This window comes from Besnoitia besnoiti, chromosome V (assembly GCF_002563875.1).
Source record: "Besnoitia besnoiti strain Bb-Ger1 chromosome V, whole genome shotgun sequence".
NCBI lineage: Eukaryota > Apicomplexa > Conoidasida > Eucoccidiorida > Sarcocystidae > Besnoitia > Besnoitia besnoiti.
The window spans coordinates 2,574,925-2,590,138 of NC_042360.1; the positions used below are offsets into that span (position 1 = coordinate 2,574,925).

A 15,214-nucleotide genomic window follows, 5' to 3' on the forward strand; every position below is an offset into this window, starting at 1 on the left:
CCTGTCCCGGCCTGCCAGCAGCGACTCAAGACACTGGGGTGCTGGAGTAGTTCCCTGTATCGATTACTGTCTCCAACTCAGTGAAATGCGCAGATTTCGCGCTCCTTCTCACAAGCACAGATCTCACGCAGCGGAAAGGATGAAGCAACCAGCTTGTTTCTGCGAACGTGGAAGAGACTTCCACGAGTCTCGCAAACGCTACACCGAGGTGACTCCCTCTGAAGAACCTGTGTGCGGGGTGCTGCACACAGTCCTCACGCGCTGGCTTTATTATTCGATGAAAGAGAGGGCTATGGAGATCTAAACAGGCGCCCGGTGGTCTCATCAGCTTTTTGCTGAAGCTCCAGCCGCAGATGAGTAGTAGGACCGTCTTCAGAGCGGAACTCGGTCACTGAACGGCTTAATACACATTGGGTTCTTCTACTGCGATCTTGACTGGACAGGATGTTGTCTGTTTGAAATGAAAGGCTGAGACGCCGTACTCTCCTTACACATCCTACAAAGACCCCACAGTGCAAATCTCGAACTCAAGATTAAGATGCAAGTCACGCATCAAGCATACTCGACTTGGACACCACCCCAGTCTCTTTCCTTGCCGCAGAGCTCTCGTTCAGACTTTAGGCATTGGAAGTACTCGATCCGAAGAGGTAGAATCTGTCTGTTCAGACAAGTAGACAGCTGTAGGTGGCGCGTTCGAAGAGTCTGTTGCCGTCCTTCCCCTTCCGAACATCGCATAGGCTCCGCGCCATCGGTGCTTCGCGTAGGGTAGTATTAAGCACCAGACAAGGAAGAAACACAGTGTGCCGAAGACCAGGACTACGCCTGCAGCGATGAGGAAGATCTGGCGCTCGGTGAGACCCTGCCCTTCCATCATTATCAGCTGACCATTCTTCAGAAAGTTTTCGCACTCCGGCTGCGTCGTGGCAAAAGCTGAGAACATGGGCGCCGGACCAGACAGAACGTCTTTAACAGGTGAAGGGACTTCGATAGGCTGCTCACATACGAGGTGGTGATACAGAACTACCGTAGCCTACAGATGCGCTTTCAGGATCTACGCTTACTACACTGCAAGCCCCCGTGCAGCCGAGCCCGGGGAATGGTAGCAGTCTCCCGGCAACTCATTCTAGATGCCACATGCTGCGGCAGGTCAACCGTATCGCAAAACAAACTGAGGTGGAGCCGGCTCAGCTCCATGGACCTTACCCGTGCAGATGGCGCGTGTGACGAGCTCGGGGTCGAGAGATCCACTGTATCGTGTCTTATTGATAATAATTGCATTGGGAGCCCAAGCGCGGTTGACAAGCTCATGTGCGAGGATCGTGTTGAACTTCTCGTCGAAGCACTTCTTCACCTGCCGAGTGTTAACGTTTAGAGACTCCATGAGCTTGTAGCTGCATGCTTCGCCGAACCGATGCTCGTCATCCGTATCCTCATGCGGGCAGTGGTCTGGGACGGCTTCCATGTAGGACCACCATTCAGCGCTGTAGAAACCGCTGTGCGGGTTCTCAGGATGCAGCTTCTTCGTGGTGTCCCAGAGACACAATTGTCTGGAGTGAATCGCGGGAAACCGAAAGGGACACACCGACATAAGTGACCACCATTACGACCTCGTAAAACTTTTTCGGTATGAAGAGGCCGCGATACACAGTTCGTGGCGCATTCAGGCTTCTGTGCTATACGTCCTCCCCGCCAAGACGCTCACCTCACTGACTCCTGCAAAACCATTTTCCCTGTCGTCTTGCCACCAAAGTCGGGGTCGAATGCGCAGAAATCCGCAGTTGCATCCGTGCACATTTCGTGGAAATCCCTTGCCATCGACATGACCCAGTAATGAGGCTGAAAGTCGATCTGAAGACCGGGGGTTCAAAGAACAGCACATTTTGGGCAAGTTAGTGACGGTCCGGGCGTGAGCGACAGCACACGAATATCTCGGAGTTTTGCGTGAGATGCGACAGAACTGAGGTACGCACAACGCCAAAGAGGAAGTCGCTAGCGCGCTCTAGAAGCTCTGCGGAGAACACAGGTGCAGTTCTGTCGGTGTGGAAGCCCCACGCCCATGCACAGGTGTGCGTCTTGGAGGAATACCGACACATACCTTGTCCTTGAACGCATGCGCGTACGGAGCAAACTCCTTGAGAAACTTGGTCGACTGGGTACTAGAGGGCGTTGACCAAACGTCAATTTGAACTGCGTGGTCCTTCGGCAGCGACCACACGAGTTCGATGATGACAGTTTTCCGACCTCTGCCACCGTCGCGGGTTGGTCGAGCCACGTCTGTGACATCATCTTCAAAAAGACCATCTCCCGCAGAAATCAAGAAGTTGGAGTCTTCCTCGCTCAGTAGAAGCGACGGAATCTTCACAGATTCTCCCCAGCCATCTGCGAGGAAATACGCAGGGCACACGCCTCAAACGTTAATATTGCCAGCGGAGAAGGCAGTTGCCGTCTTGCGAAGCCTTAAGAATTTAGGGGTAGCAGAGCCATGGTTAAGAACCCGCGACTCATGCAAGGGAGGACCTGCTGACTTCTTTGAACATGTCCGCGCTTCTCAAGTGATTCACACGCGCTGCGCGACGCCAAAGAATCCGGCGTCCGAAGGAGGCTTGACGCGATGTGAATGCCAGCCCCGTTTGCGTCTCCTAGAGTTACCGCACGTTTGCTCTTGGTGTATAATCCCTCTTTCCGAGAATGGCGCATGAAGTTTCTCGAGTCCTTTCTCGCATCAAATCGTGGTTTGAGGCAGCGTTTAACGTGGGGATGCCGCCATCCTGAACCCGCGTGAAGATTACTCTGTGTTCTTACCGTCCGAGACAATGACCTTCTTCACGTCTTTCTTGGAAGATAGCGAGCCCTTCGTGTCTGCCACAATCACAGCTTTAGCACCTTTCCTCTGAGCAACTTTGACCTTGTTAACAAAGTTACACCCGCCGCGTCGAACCATGACGATGATAGGCGACGCAGGCCTCGCATCTGTCACGTTCACAGCCTCGCTAGGTAGTTCGTACTGGTCGTCGTGGCATCCGGTGGTATCGAAAAACAGCAACTCTCCTTCGACGCGTTCCCCGTAGAACTGCGCAAGGAAGTAGAGGAGGCAGAATATGAACAGGTGGGAAGTCCATGACTAGTATTGTGGAGTGATGGATCCGCGCTATGGACGAGGAGCCGCCTCTTGGTCGCGAACAAAACAAATCGTGCCTTCACGTCCTGTATGAGATTGGTGGGAAGGTGCGAGGGCCCGAAGACTGCTCTGTTTCAAATGGTAGCAGCATTCAGACGGAAGGAACGCACACTTACTGGAGCTCCAAATGAGGCTGTTGAACCTTCGATCATTGTTGCATTGTTTTTCCGAACAGCACCAGCAGGTTCTACAATCATTATTTGTGCCGCCACGCCCCTCATTAAAGAGAGGACGGCTATGGCGACCAAACCCGATGCTCGGTTTGGTCTGATACACATTTTGGCGTAGTCGGGGTTGCGCATCACTCACTGGACAAATGGGTAACGCTGTTTGAAGCGTGTAAGGTGAGACCCTCAGATGGCGTCACCAAATTACGCGTACACCTGACGGGAGAAAAGCGTCAAAACGCGTAGTGAACTTCTGCGTGGCAACCTGAACTGGTGAACTCAATGGGCTCATGCTCCACGTAACGAGGAGTTCAGAGCCAGCTGCAGGTTGTGAGAACAGCAATACAGCGGGAAAGTGTCCTGCAAACCTGACCTCGGAGGAACGGGATTTCACTAATAAACAATGACAGGCGCTCCGACTACGACTTTTAACGAGAAAAACTATATGTGGGGAGATCTAGACTCCTCCGAAAACCCTCGAACCCGCCGCCATCGTCTGCACGCCCGTGCACACTCGACTTGGGCGTTATCCTCGCTGACAGGATGATGACGTAGCCATAACGATTTCCACGCCCTCGTCATCTGGTAGAAGAGGAAACTGGCTAACGGGCCGAGCAGCATTTTAGTGCAGGCACGCGTGAACTTTATATTACCCATTGCTAGCACCGTGCGACTCGTACATGCCTCAGAACTGAGCCTTGATTCCGACCCGTGGCTAGTTGATGCTCGTAAGCGGACTGTGATGGTACAGCCTTTGACTTGCTCTTATTGCCGTCTCCTTCCTCAGCCAGTTCCTCAAACTGTAGCTTCAAAGACTGACTCGTCAGGCTTCGTGCAAGACAGGAAAAATGAGTAGGACTCTCAGCTTCTACGTGGAGATGTGGTGTGAGCCGAACGCCCCGCGCCGGTGAAGTCACCGGCTGAGTTCCCCAAGTCACATGCGGCGAAACAGGTACGTTACGGCGATTTCTCAATACATTACAGACACACAGAATGCAAAGGGTAAGCTCCAACTGCAGCCGTTGCGTATTCTGTTGGAAGCTCTCCTCTCCTGTTCTTCATGCGTAGAGCAGTGAACAGCACTTTGCCCTGTGCGTACGTGACGCATGTCTACTTGTGTGTGTACTTGGTGCTCAAAGAAGCTGTGACGAAGTGTGTCGTGCTTGTTCAGTGCAGCTTCTTTGCACGAGCGCGTAAAGTGTTGATTCCCTCGGAATTCAGCTTCCCTGACAACGGGAGGCGAGCCGTTCATACGTGAGTGACGGCTCCGCTCCCCTTCACGGGAACGTCGGTACACATCGTTATCCAGCAGCCATCAGTGCGTTTGCACGACGTTGAAAAGGGACTGTTCCACACAATTGAAAAAATTGAATGCTTTTAAAAGAAAAAGCCTCCACACAATGCCTGTGCGGCCTGAGAACGAACAGGGCGGGTGTATACTTTTAGACATGCAGGGCTCGCGCGTGCCCTACCGACGCCACGCTCCTTTGTGAGCTTCATATTACCAGTCATCTACGGGGACTTACAACAGAATATCCTCCATTAGGTGGTCAGAAAAAGCCTGCCATCCTGCCTTCCACCCCCGCCCCTCCGTTCCGGCTGACTGAGATGCAGGAATCCGCAAGAACGAAACCGGTCAGAGGCGGGAGCCGCTTGCGGTTCTTTAGTACAAACGAATCCTTCCCATACATTGTACACCGGCTATGTACCTGCTGTATGAAACACATATATGAGGAAAACGGCTACTTGATCATCCTGCTGCTACCGCGAAAACGCATCTTGAAATTTCCTCTTTGTGTTGCTTATTTTTCGTGGGTCATCTCGTTTTCACGATGCACTCTCTCGTTGGCCTGCAGTGGACTGAGAGTACACAGCTCCGCGTTCACCTCCATGCATTCAGGCGAGGCAGAGCGCTACGGCCCGCGAGCTGCCTTAGATCCCGGCGCAGCCATGTGCTTCAGAATCTGTTTGACTTCGTCAAGAATTTCCCCCTGGCTCTGCAGAAGCTTGCACAGGGTCGCGGCCTGTACAGAGCACACTCGACCGACGACATGAGCACACATGCGCCGGCGTCTGCGAGTCCAGGCAACTGGAAATGCTCACGTGGCAGTGCAAATATATTCTGCTGAGTCTATGTTTGTCGTTTTCAGGCAGCCTCAGTTAGTAGAAGTTGACCGTCAATGAGACACCTCCGCCACCCCCGTGTAGCCGCTATCACTCATCTTCTCCGCCTCGTGCACGAGCCTCGGGAGGGCCGGAACCCCCGCACGGATGTGGAGTTTGGGCGAAGAAAACAAAGGGGCAAGCACAGAGCCAACCGAATATGCAGGCACCCGATTCACTTTCGACGCAGCTTGGAGTTTGTCATACCACGTGCCTCCAGTCCCCTGTTATCATCGGTTTCTAAAAATGAAGCGCCACGCTACATAGAGAGAGCTCCGACTATCGATGTTTCCCCCCACAAAGATTTCGGACCACTTCCAAGCAATTTCTGCAACAAGTCAGGTGTGCGCTACACTCGTGCGAGACATCGTTCTCTCACCTCTTTAGCCGTCAGACAGTTTGCGGTCGCCGGCACCAGCCGCTCTCTGGAGACTCCGCCGCTCCTCATCCGGGGCCCAGACGCCGGGCGGGCTTCAGTTCGCCCGCGAAAGGTTACAGACCTTCCCTGCGCCGGCGAGGCGAAAGGTACGCGCCCCAGCATGGCCCGTTGACACTCTGCCGTCCCCGTTCCGCGTAGGATTGAGCGGGATCGCGTCGCAGCCTCCGTGCCTCTGCCTACAGTCACGCATTGGTAGACACAGCAGGAGGCGACACCCAACAGTCACTCGCCAGCGCCTCAGCACAAGAAAATAACTCTATACTACTTTACAAGATACAGCCACAGACACGATGAGGCGGTTCACCTTGCGCAACGGCGGCTCCTCAGGGATTGCTGTCAGTGGGCAGATGATGGCTGCGAACGTCTCCCCTATGCCAGACACGCGCGGTGGCAGACAGACGCAGAACAGTACAGCACCTGGTTCGAGACCTCGCGTTCTAGAACCGAATCTTCACGCCTCATGGCCCCTCTGCTTACCGGGTGTCCTCTTCCTCCTGGTGGCGGCGTCTTCTTGCTCCCTGCTGCGAACGCAGTAGCCGTGGACCACCTGAGAAGAGTCTCTTTTGTCGGAGCCGAAGCTTCGACCGGCAGCTGCGGGAGCCCGCGAGACACTTCCTACAGAATAAGAGACAGAGCTCGAGGCGCTGAATAGGTCACTCTGAGACCGCCTGCGCTAAACAGTACGCAAACTCCGGGTCTGCGCTCAGACACCGGTCCGCCAAGTCCCCGTACATTTCGCGCTGCAGAGGCTCGAGACAGACGTCGGCTTCATGCCATATCAACAAGCGCACGTTTGAGCCATAAGCGGTCCGGGTTCGAAGGGGAGCGCGAAAACACATGGGGAAATGCACGCCTAGCGATATGTCCGTCTCTGCTGCAACTTCCCTGATGCTCAACATCGTTAACAAACGCTGGCCTCGCCCCACGACCTACTCCCCCATGCGTGAAGATCTGGTCGCCTCGAGATGGAGGCTCCCTACAGACGACCAGCCCTACGTGAAAAGCACCCTAGATGCCTATCTCATGTTGGGGACTCACTTCCTCGTAGCGTGGCCCCCGTGGCTCCAGGCGTTTCCCGCCCCCGTGGATCTCCGGATCGCCATCGCGACCCCGCGCCCTCGTCGGGAGTCGTAAATCGCTCTCTGGTGCCGCCGGCGCTCTCATAGGCCAGCCCGCCGGCGGCTGTGCGTCTGGGGCGGCCCCGAGCGGGCGAGGCCTGTCGCGTTGCCATCTGCTTCACTTTCATGCATTTTTGTGCGAATGTCAACGCCGCAGCAAGCCATTCGTAGAGGTCCATCAGCACGTAGCGGTCTTCAGCTTGTTTGCGAAACCGCCGAAACGTCGTGGCGAGTAGCGCTCGGTCGGCGCCTCCCTCCGTAGCCTGCAGCTGTGTGAAGAGCACCTGCTGGCGCCCGTAGAGCACGAATTCGTCGATGAACTCTGGAGAGAGTTTCGCCAGTTTCAGCTCCATCGACTCAAGAACTGCCCCTCGAACGCCCCGCGCCAACGTGCACGGCGAAGTCGCTTCTTCAAGAGCGTCGTTCGCACTCGAACTCGCTGCAGGGCGTCCAGCAGAGCCATATCCACCCCTGCTTCTCACATGCAATCCCGGGTCGGCTGTGCGCACGGGCGAGTCCCCGAAGCCGTCGCTTCCCAGGAATATAGGCGTCACGCGCTGAATCGCTGGGGAAGCGCCCGAGACAAACTCCCGCCGCGAGCCTTCTACGACAAACGAGCTGAGCAGGTAGCCGGACAGGCGCGCCATGCGACGCCAGAGGTACGACTGACGGTCCGTGAGGAGAAGGAGAATCGAGTTGAGAGGCAACGAGGACGTCGCGTCCGCGCACAGCTGGTAGACACAGCGACACAGAATGGCCGCGGTGTCGTAGCTGTACGCTGGGAAGGAGGAGAAGGCGTGCCGGTAAAGAGCAGCCCTGTGAACAGCAGCAACGCCATGCACACCAGAAGAGAGTCAGGACAAGACAAAGTCGAGGAGACGCGCTCCTGAAAGACGACCGCGTGATGTAGCAATCTGGCAAAGGCTTCCTTCCGTCGCTGTCACTTCAGCGGACGCAGCGGCACTGCCTGTCGTCCACAACTGCATTAATTTATTCGCGCGGGCCACTTGATTTTGCGTGCACTCGCACTGAAAAGCGTATGCGGAGAAGCATGTAGCGGTCACACATGTCGAAGCCGATGGGTTACTTGCCGCCTCATCCCGGTGTTTGTCGAGGGTCTTCGACCCCCACACCGTTTTTTAGGGGACACAAGTTCCCGTGGCAGTGCATCCAGGCGCTCTCGGCCTGTGAGCGCCCCCTTGTGACTAGGGCGGAGAGGGGCGCGGGGGGGGGGGGGGGGGGGCGTGGGCAGGCTAGGCGCAGACTCTCGTATGAAGGTAGGCACGCAACTACGATCCAGCATGGAGGAACCGGACTGTGAAAGACTCACTTGAACTGAGCATCGTTGTAGTTCCAGAGCTTGAGGAAGGCGTGGCGCAGTCGGCGAAATGTTGGCGGCTCGGCCTCGTAGTCGATCCTGGCGCCACAGAGTCCAGCGCGAGAAACAGCACACGTCTATACTGATGCAGGAAACAGATCGCCGACCAGCCATCTCCGTAGATACACAACTTCGGCTTTGCGGCGGCACGGCATAGACTGATCAAATACCTTGCTAGTGCACTATGGATGACATGCGTATTTGCACTTTGTTTCACGCCCTAGACCCCATACCTGAAAATATCTCGAAAGGTTCTACAGCGCCCTCCTCGCAGTCCGTAGATGCCATCTGCTCAGACCTTTTGGCAGCACGAGTGGCGTTGCCTGCTCTGCAAGACTGCGAAAAGTAGGCCCCAAATCCCATGTTCAGGGACGCCCCCCCATCGCGAAAGGTTTCTTACACTGGTGCGGCATTCTGGTCGCTTTCTTCTTCAAAGTAATTGCTGTGCGGACCAGCGCCACACAGCGGAGGGACACTTTCGTAAGGCCATGCGCCCACGAAGCCAGCAGCCTGCTCCCTAGAAAAACGCGGCGGTATCCCACGAACCGCTTGCTGCTGAAGGCGCTGCTGGTTTTCCTGTAGCCAGAGAGCCTGTTCCTTCTGAAGGAGCTCGCGTTCCTGCTGTTGGAGTTTTTGCTCCCGCCGACGCAGTTCTTCCTCGTGCTGGAGCTGTATCTCTCGACGCAGCTGGATCTCTTCATCCAGACCTCGCTCGAGAGGCGCCTTGTCGCTGTCTGACAGTTGTGGGAGACTCTTCGCGGGTTTACGCTTCCGGTGTGCTTCAAGCCACTCATCTCGGTCGCTCAGGAAACGACGAGCCCGAGCTCGAAGCTCCTCCTTTCTTGGCGTGTTGGCGTCTGCGGCTCGCCGCTCTGGTAGTTTTCCGCTCTTCAGCGCGTTCAGCTCCGTCTCTGACAGCTGCAGGAGCCGTGTGAGAGTCTCCGCGTTGAAGGGACAGGCGGGCAGAGACTGGTTGCGCTTCTGACGAACGAGAGGCCCGCCTGGCGTCAAGCCTCTTCCACGCTCCCCCTCTCGCTCGCAGGGACTCGAGGGCTCACAGCTCTTTGGCCGCGGACTTCTGATCGGCCTCTCAGTTCGCTCCTCTTCGCGAAGCCGGTGCTGTAACGTCGCGTAGAGGACATACCGCATTTCGAACTGCGCAGCCACAAGGAGATTCTTGTTGCAGCGCCGAATGACAAGGAGTTGAGGGAGACGGAGGAACGAGCAGAGGAGAGCACAGACCCGGGGCGAGCCCCACACCTGAGCTGCGAGGTTTTTGGTCGACAGCAGACGAGAAGTCGAAGAAGACGTGGACTGTTGTTTAGCCGGCGGGCTGCTCTTCTCCCCCTTCAAGGGCTCGTCTGCCCCGGTGTGTGTGGTGGCAGTGACGGAGGCCCGCAGGACTGCGCTTGAAAGGCCGCGCGGGCGCTCCTGCGCGTCTTCTCCGAGTTTATGAGGACGGCGCGGCACTGGGGCGCCTCGGCATCGCGGCGGGGAAAGGTCGTAGGGCGCGTAGGGGCGACCCTGAGGCTCGTCCTCGACGTCGCCTCGGCGAGGCCTGGCGCTGTCGCGCAGACTTGGCTGGGACCCAGAGCCTCGGAGAGACGCGTCATTCACCAGATGCGCCGTGCTCGGCGGGGGAAGCGCCCCGTCGACCTGAATGATGAAGGCCCCACAGACGGGGCAGTGCGGAGGCACCGCAGAGGCACCACAATTGCTGCAGATGAAGTGAGCAACCGGAAAGCCGACAGCAGAAGGGTTGCCGCACGCGAAGCCACAGGACTGGGGAGACGGGTAGGAGCCAGGCGCAACAGCGCTGCCTCGTGAGACGCCCCTGAGGCTGCTCGGATAGGCATCGGCGAGTTGCGGCGCGAAACACGAGGGATCTGCAACGCACACAGCAGCGCCGCCCTGGTCGTCGCTCCCGCCAGCTCGCGCTCCGCACACAAAAGGTCCCTCTCTGTACGGAAGCGCCAAGTCAGGCGTGGGGCGCGCCTGCGGGAGGAGGGCGTCGTGCGAATTATACGAGCTCGTGTCTCGCAAAGAGTTGCTGGTGTCTTGCCAGCTGTGGCGATTGGTTTGAAGGGAGGGATCCGCGACGCCGTAATCGTGCATCCACTTCGGCAACTTAACGCGTGAGGCCGACCCTGCGAAACCCCTGGGGAGGCCACTGTTCACTTGCCCCCCGTGGGCTCCGAAGGGCGTCCCCGAGTAGCCAGACGTTGTGGAAAAGGGGAGAAAGCCTCGACCCCTCTGTCGCTCCTCGCCGCCCCCCTGCATCGTATAACCTAGTGAGCCAGAATCGAAAGGGCGTCGACATTTCGAGGTACCTCTCTGCGCTGTCTGTGCCGCACCAACTCGTCCCGCCCCAGCACTCCTCAACACAGTGGGGTCTCGCTGACTGAGTCGGATTCCCTCCTGACGAAGCACTGCCGCATCATGCCGCAGCGATCGCGAGCCTGCGCAGGTGGGCGGTGCGACTCCGCCTCGAGCTGAGGCCATGCTGTCGCGGCGCCCGATAGGGACGTCGGACAGCCCACGAGGCTGCCTGTGCGCAGGAATCAGGGCGAGGCGCTCCTTGTCGGCCCTCGGCGTCTGCTTGGATCGTGAGGCCGCGGCAGGGTCAGCTTGGCGGGCAGACGCAGAAGCGGAACGAAGAGTCTGCTGGAAACAGCGCACGCTCGAGTCCGCCGCACGGATTCTGTCTCCTTGACGCAGCCCGCTGAGAACTCCAGCGGCACCACAGAAGGGGACGGCAGCTAGAGGCACGTGTTTTCCGCTGTAAGCGCGCGAATGAGACTGAAGCTCGGATTCGGAAGCGATTCTTTCTTCGGGACATCCGCGGGGTAATGCGACGCCCGCACCAGCCGCCAGATCCGCTCCGCCGTCTGAATGCAGCGAGTCCCTGTGTGCTCGAGTGCCTGAGCCTGTTTTCTCTGGGCTCCCGCCCGAACAGGCTGCCACGGACGAGGCCCCTCTTGGGGGGGCTGGAAGGACTAGCGGGTGAGCACTGCGAGGCAGCGTCTCCGAATACGGCGACACACGAAGCTGGCTGCCGCCGATATCGGTAACCACTATGCTACTCAGGCCCCGAGTGCTGTACTCGATGAGCGCCCGCGGTTCATCCACAGGCTGCGGCTCGCTCGCTCTCTCGGTGGGCTGTAGGGGAGGACGACTGGCGCTTGGCGGGATAGCAGGAAAGGAGGCGAGTACAAGACGAGGCGCAGAACGCCGGCCGAGCTCTTCGGGCGTTGCCAGATAGCTAGGCTGAGTCTGTCGCGCGACACTCCCCTCTTCCGCGTAGGACTTGGGTTGCGACAGCGGAGACGGGAGCGCCGTAGGCGAACCGGAAGACTGCAGGCGAGGCTCCGGAGACGGGGAGAGCTCTGCGTGACTTGCCGGACCGCAGCGGAGAATTGACGTGGGAGACAGACCTGAGGGGGCGGGCGACCTGCCGCGGCTCTTCGCAGCAGGCGCCAGTCCACAGGATGCTCCTGTGCGGTCTCTCCCTTTCCAGCGCGAGAAGACCTCTGGCGGGTAAGCGTCGAAAGAATACGTGGGATGTGAATGGCTCGCCCTCCGCGAGGACGACTCCAGCCCCGGGCGAGCAGGGCCCTCTGAGGACACTGTCGACCGCACCGACGCAGAGACGCGAGAGGCACGGCAGCCGTCCTCGTGGCTCCCGATGAAACGCGGCGAGACGAGCCCCGAGGTTCGCTGACGCAGCGAGGGGCTGCGCGGAGGCGAGAACGGCTGCTTCCCAGAGTCGGACGACCTCAAATCGAGAGGCGACGAAGTTGAGGATTCAAGAGCAGACTGATCCAGGCTCGGAGACAAGGAACAGACACCAGGAGAACCTGATCCGTTATAGTTAGAGGCCTCCACAGACAGAGAGGACCTAGAAAACGCGTCGCAGTTCTTCGAACAGTAGACAGATTCAGGCGGAGAGTGGACGTCCAGCGAGTCGTGCGAAAGACATTGAGGCTCCGAGTTGGAGTGAGCAGCTTGGCACACCAGAGTTGCACGATGATTTCTCCTGGCCACAGGAGACTCAGACATGATACGCGGTCAGCTTCCTTAACTGTAATGCTCGAGATCTGAAGACGTGTCACTCGTTCGTAAGCATTGTCCGCGTCCTCTAACAGGATCTACGCAGATCCCTCAGGTGTAGGGTGCGGAGAGAAGGAAGTGGACGCAGGGGGCCAGCACGAGGCGACGCGCCATAGACCTTCACAGAGAAAAAAATAGGAACACAACAAACTGAGTCTCTCCACATGAGAATGGACAAAGTCGAATTAACGAAGTGCACGACGCGTCACGGGTCCAGAGTTTCCCGCTCCATTCCTGAAACGTTACGCGCTCTTGCTGCATGCACGTTTCCGTCACGTGTGTGCCACCACACTGTGCTGCATGAGCTACTTGACTCGCGCCTGTATAGATGTGAGCAGTCAGGCCATCCTCGGTGCGGGAGACGAGTCGGACAGCAGCCTTGAAGGCACTCTGTGGGTGGCGCTGCGTCGAACGCCTTGAGAGGAGAGGGCGACAGCCTGAACGCCTCTCCAACTGCATTAAATAGCTGAGGCCACGCAAACCTCCAAGGCCGCGGCGGGCCTGTGGGCTGGGGGGAACGGCGGGGACGGTTGCGCCCGCGCAGACCGAGGCAAGCTCGCGCCGCTAAAAACGAGGACAAGATCTCCGAAGCAGACTTCACCGCGTCGAGCCAAGACGCCTGAGGGTGACGACTTGGCGAAAAAAAAGAGAGAGAATCACCCTGGATAAACAGCCAACCGAATCTGGAGTGCTGACCTGAGAGCTTAGGAACGCCCTCTTCCCGAGAGAAAAGAGAGCCTAGCAAGAGACTGGCTCAATCATGGACGAGGCCTGTGGCGGCGTAGGGAAGAAATGGAGCTCGGCATCCGACGCCCGGATCGACAGCAGTTACGTAGAAAATGGCAAATCAAACCTCCCTTGGAACTAGCTTCTTCATTCGGTGGAAACGACGAAAACGCGCAGGTGCCTGAGACTCAACGCAAAAGTCGTCCGCTCTCGAGCATCGATTCACCCCGTCCACTCCGGCATGGCGGCGCGGCGCTGCAACGGCACGAAACTCGAGTTTCTCAGAGGTCTTAACAAGCGATTGGAGACCGAAAACCAGAGGAAACAAATGCCAAAGTGCCCGCGAAAAATTCGGCGCATGAGCACAGGAACACACGACAAAATGGATACAAATCCGGAAGGGCGCGCGTCGAAGTCGACACTCGCATTTGAAGACAGCTGGGTGCGGAAATATATATACGAACAAGGGAGTCGATGGATAACGAAGTCGCCGGTTTTTTGCGCCTGTGAAGGAAAAATATGGGCAAAATAGGCCTCGCACGGTATTCTCATGTCCGATTCGAAAGCGACATGAGAAAACGCACAGCAGACCTTGAGCAAGCTATGCGGCAACGCGATCGCTCGACGCCCGGTCTCAAATGCGCAACGAACTTTGCTCTGCGACACTTGCACATGCTTCGGCGGATACTGCCGCCCACGCCCCTCTATTCCCTTTACCCCGTGTTGCGCGTCTTTCCGGCTTTTTCTCGGCCCTTCACCGGCTCTTGACCGTAATTCCTTTGCTGTTCCCCGTGGTTTCCACTGAAAAGAGACCCGTCAAGCCGCGCGCGTGCGGTTCGCGTGTCCTAACCTACGTCACAAGACAACGAGGGGCCTCTATGTGTTGCAAGGGAGCAAATGAGTCTTCTTATGACTCATTTGCTTTTTTCTGAAAACCATGTGGCAGAGACAGCATAACGTGGCTGACTGAGTCGAAAAGAAGCAGGCAGACACTCTTTCGGAGACGCTTCCGCGTTGGTTGCGTTGTCTGCGGTGCAAGATTCACTTACTTGGAGAGGGACAGAAACACCGGATGGGTTGAGTGTACAAGGTGCTGCGTACGGAATGCGCGGAAATTGACAAACCAAGGTGCCCGTATCTTTCTGTTGACTATATGAGAATCGCAGCGTCGCGACCCGCACTGCGTCTTCAAAAATGAGGCAGCAGACATATTTTCCACTTTCATGGCCGTGTTGCCGCCGAGAGAAAATCTTCCCGTTGGGTAGCCTTACGTGAGTGCCAGTACTGTAGGCACTGTGCGGCTGCTGCTGGTATGAGGCTCTATCGCTTGAGCAACCGCTGATTGTAGCTTGCTGCCAAGCATCGCGTCGACCGGATGAGTGCCGAAGCCACATTAGACGCCCTTCTTTCTTCTATTCGGTACGTAGGACAGGCCCAGGCTATCCATGCCTTGCGTGCTGACGACTCCGGGACGATTCCAAGTGCGCTTCGATCGTCAGCAGATGCATATGAGGACGGAAGGCGAATAACATACAAATATAGTCTACATGGACTACTGTTCACTGGGGGAGTCACCACAATGGGAAGGGAAGTCGATCACGCTAGTCAAAACACTTGCTGGACTCGCTGAAGATTTAGTAATATCTTTTCGCTATTCCAGAGAAACAGCGCAGCGGGTTCAGTGTCGTCCCTTTCTGGGCAGCCGCGCGAAGTCAGGGATAGAGTGTCAGGGTGGCTGCAGCACCCAGGTGTTTCTCGGCGCAGGACGCGGAAAAGAGAGCGGAGGGAGCAGGCACGACAGCGCGTGCTGAGAGTCCTCTGGCGGCTTTCTTCGGTCGATACAATTCCTGAAGAAGGCAGGAAGCCTATGCGTTGATGTACGAAGGCAGCTCGCTGTAGCAGCACTATTCTTGCTGGTCTTCCGCTTATCAGACT

General features: G+C 57.2%; 2 protein-coding genes across 2 annotated transcripts; both read right to left on the reverse strand.

Moving 5' to 3' along the window:
- Window positions 1-610: 610 nt before the first annotated feature.
- On the reverse strand, window positions 611-3,456 carry BESB_061940 (uncharacterized protein; the record flags this gene model as incomplete). Its single annotated transcript, XM_029364608.1, has 6 exons — window positions 611-930; window positions 1,204-1,547; window positions 1,703-1,848; window positions 2,096-2,379; window positions 2,803-3,070; window positions 3,295-3,456. 6 exons carry the CDS (start codon window positions 3,454-3,456, stop codon window positions 611-613), a joined length of 1,524 nt encoding a protein of 507 aa, XP_029219316.1.
- Window positions 3,457-5,258: 1,802 nt separating this feature from the next.
- On the reverse strand, window positions 5,259-12,502 carry BESB_061950 (uncharacterized protein; the record flags this gene model as incomplete). The annotated part of the gene is made up of 6 exons (XM_029364609.1): window positions 5,259-5,369; window positions 5,888-6,123; window positions 6,425-6,562; window positions 6,986-7,881; window positions 8,396-8,482; window positions 8,844-12,502. The coding sequence occupies 6 exons, from the start codon at window positions 12,500-12,502 to the stop codon at window positions 5,259-5,261; spliced, it is 5,127 nt and encodes a 1,708-aa protein (XP_029219317.1).
- Between the last annotated feature and the right edge of the window lie 2,712 nt (window positions 12,503-15,214).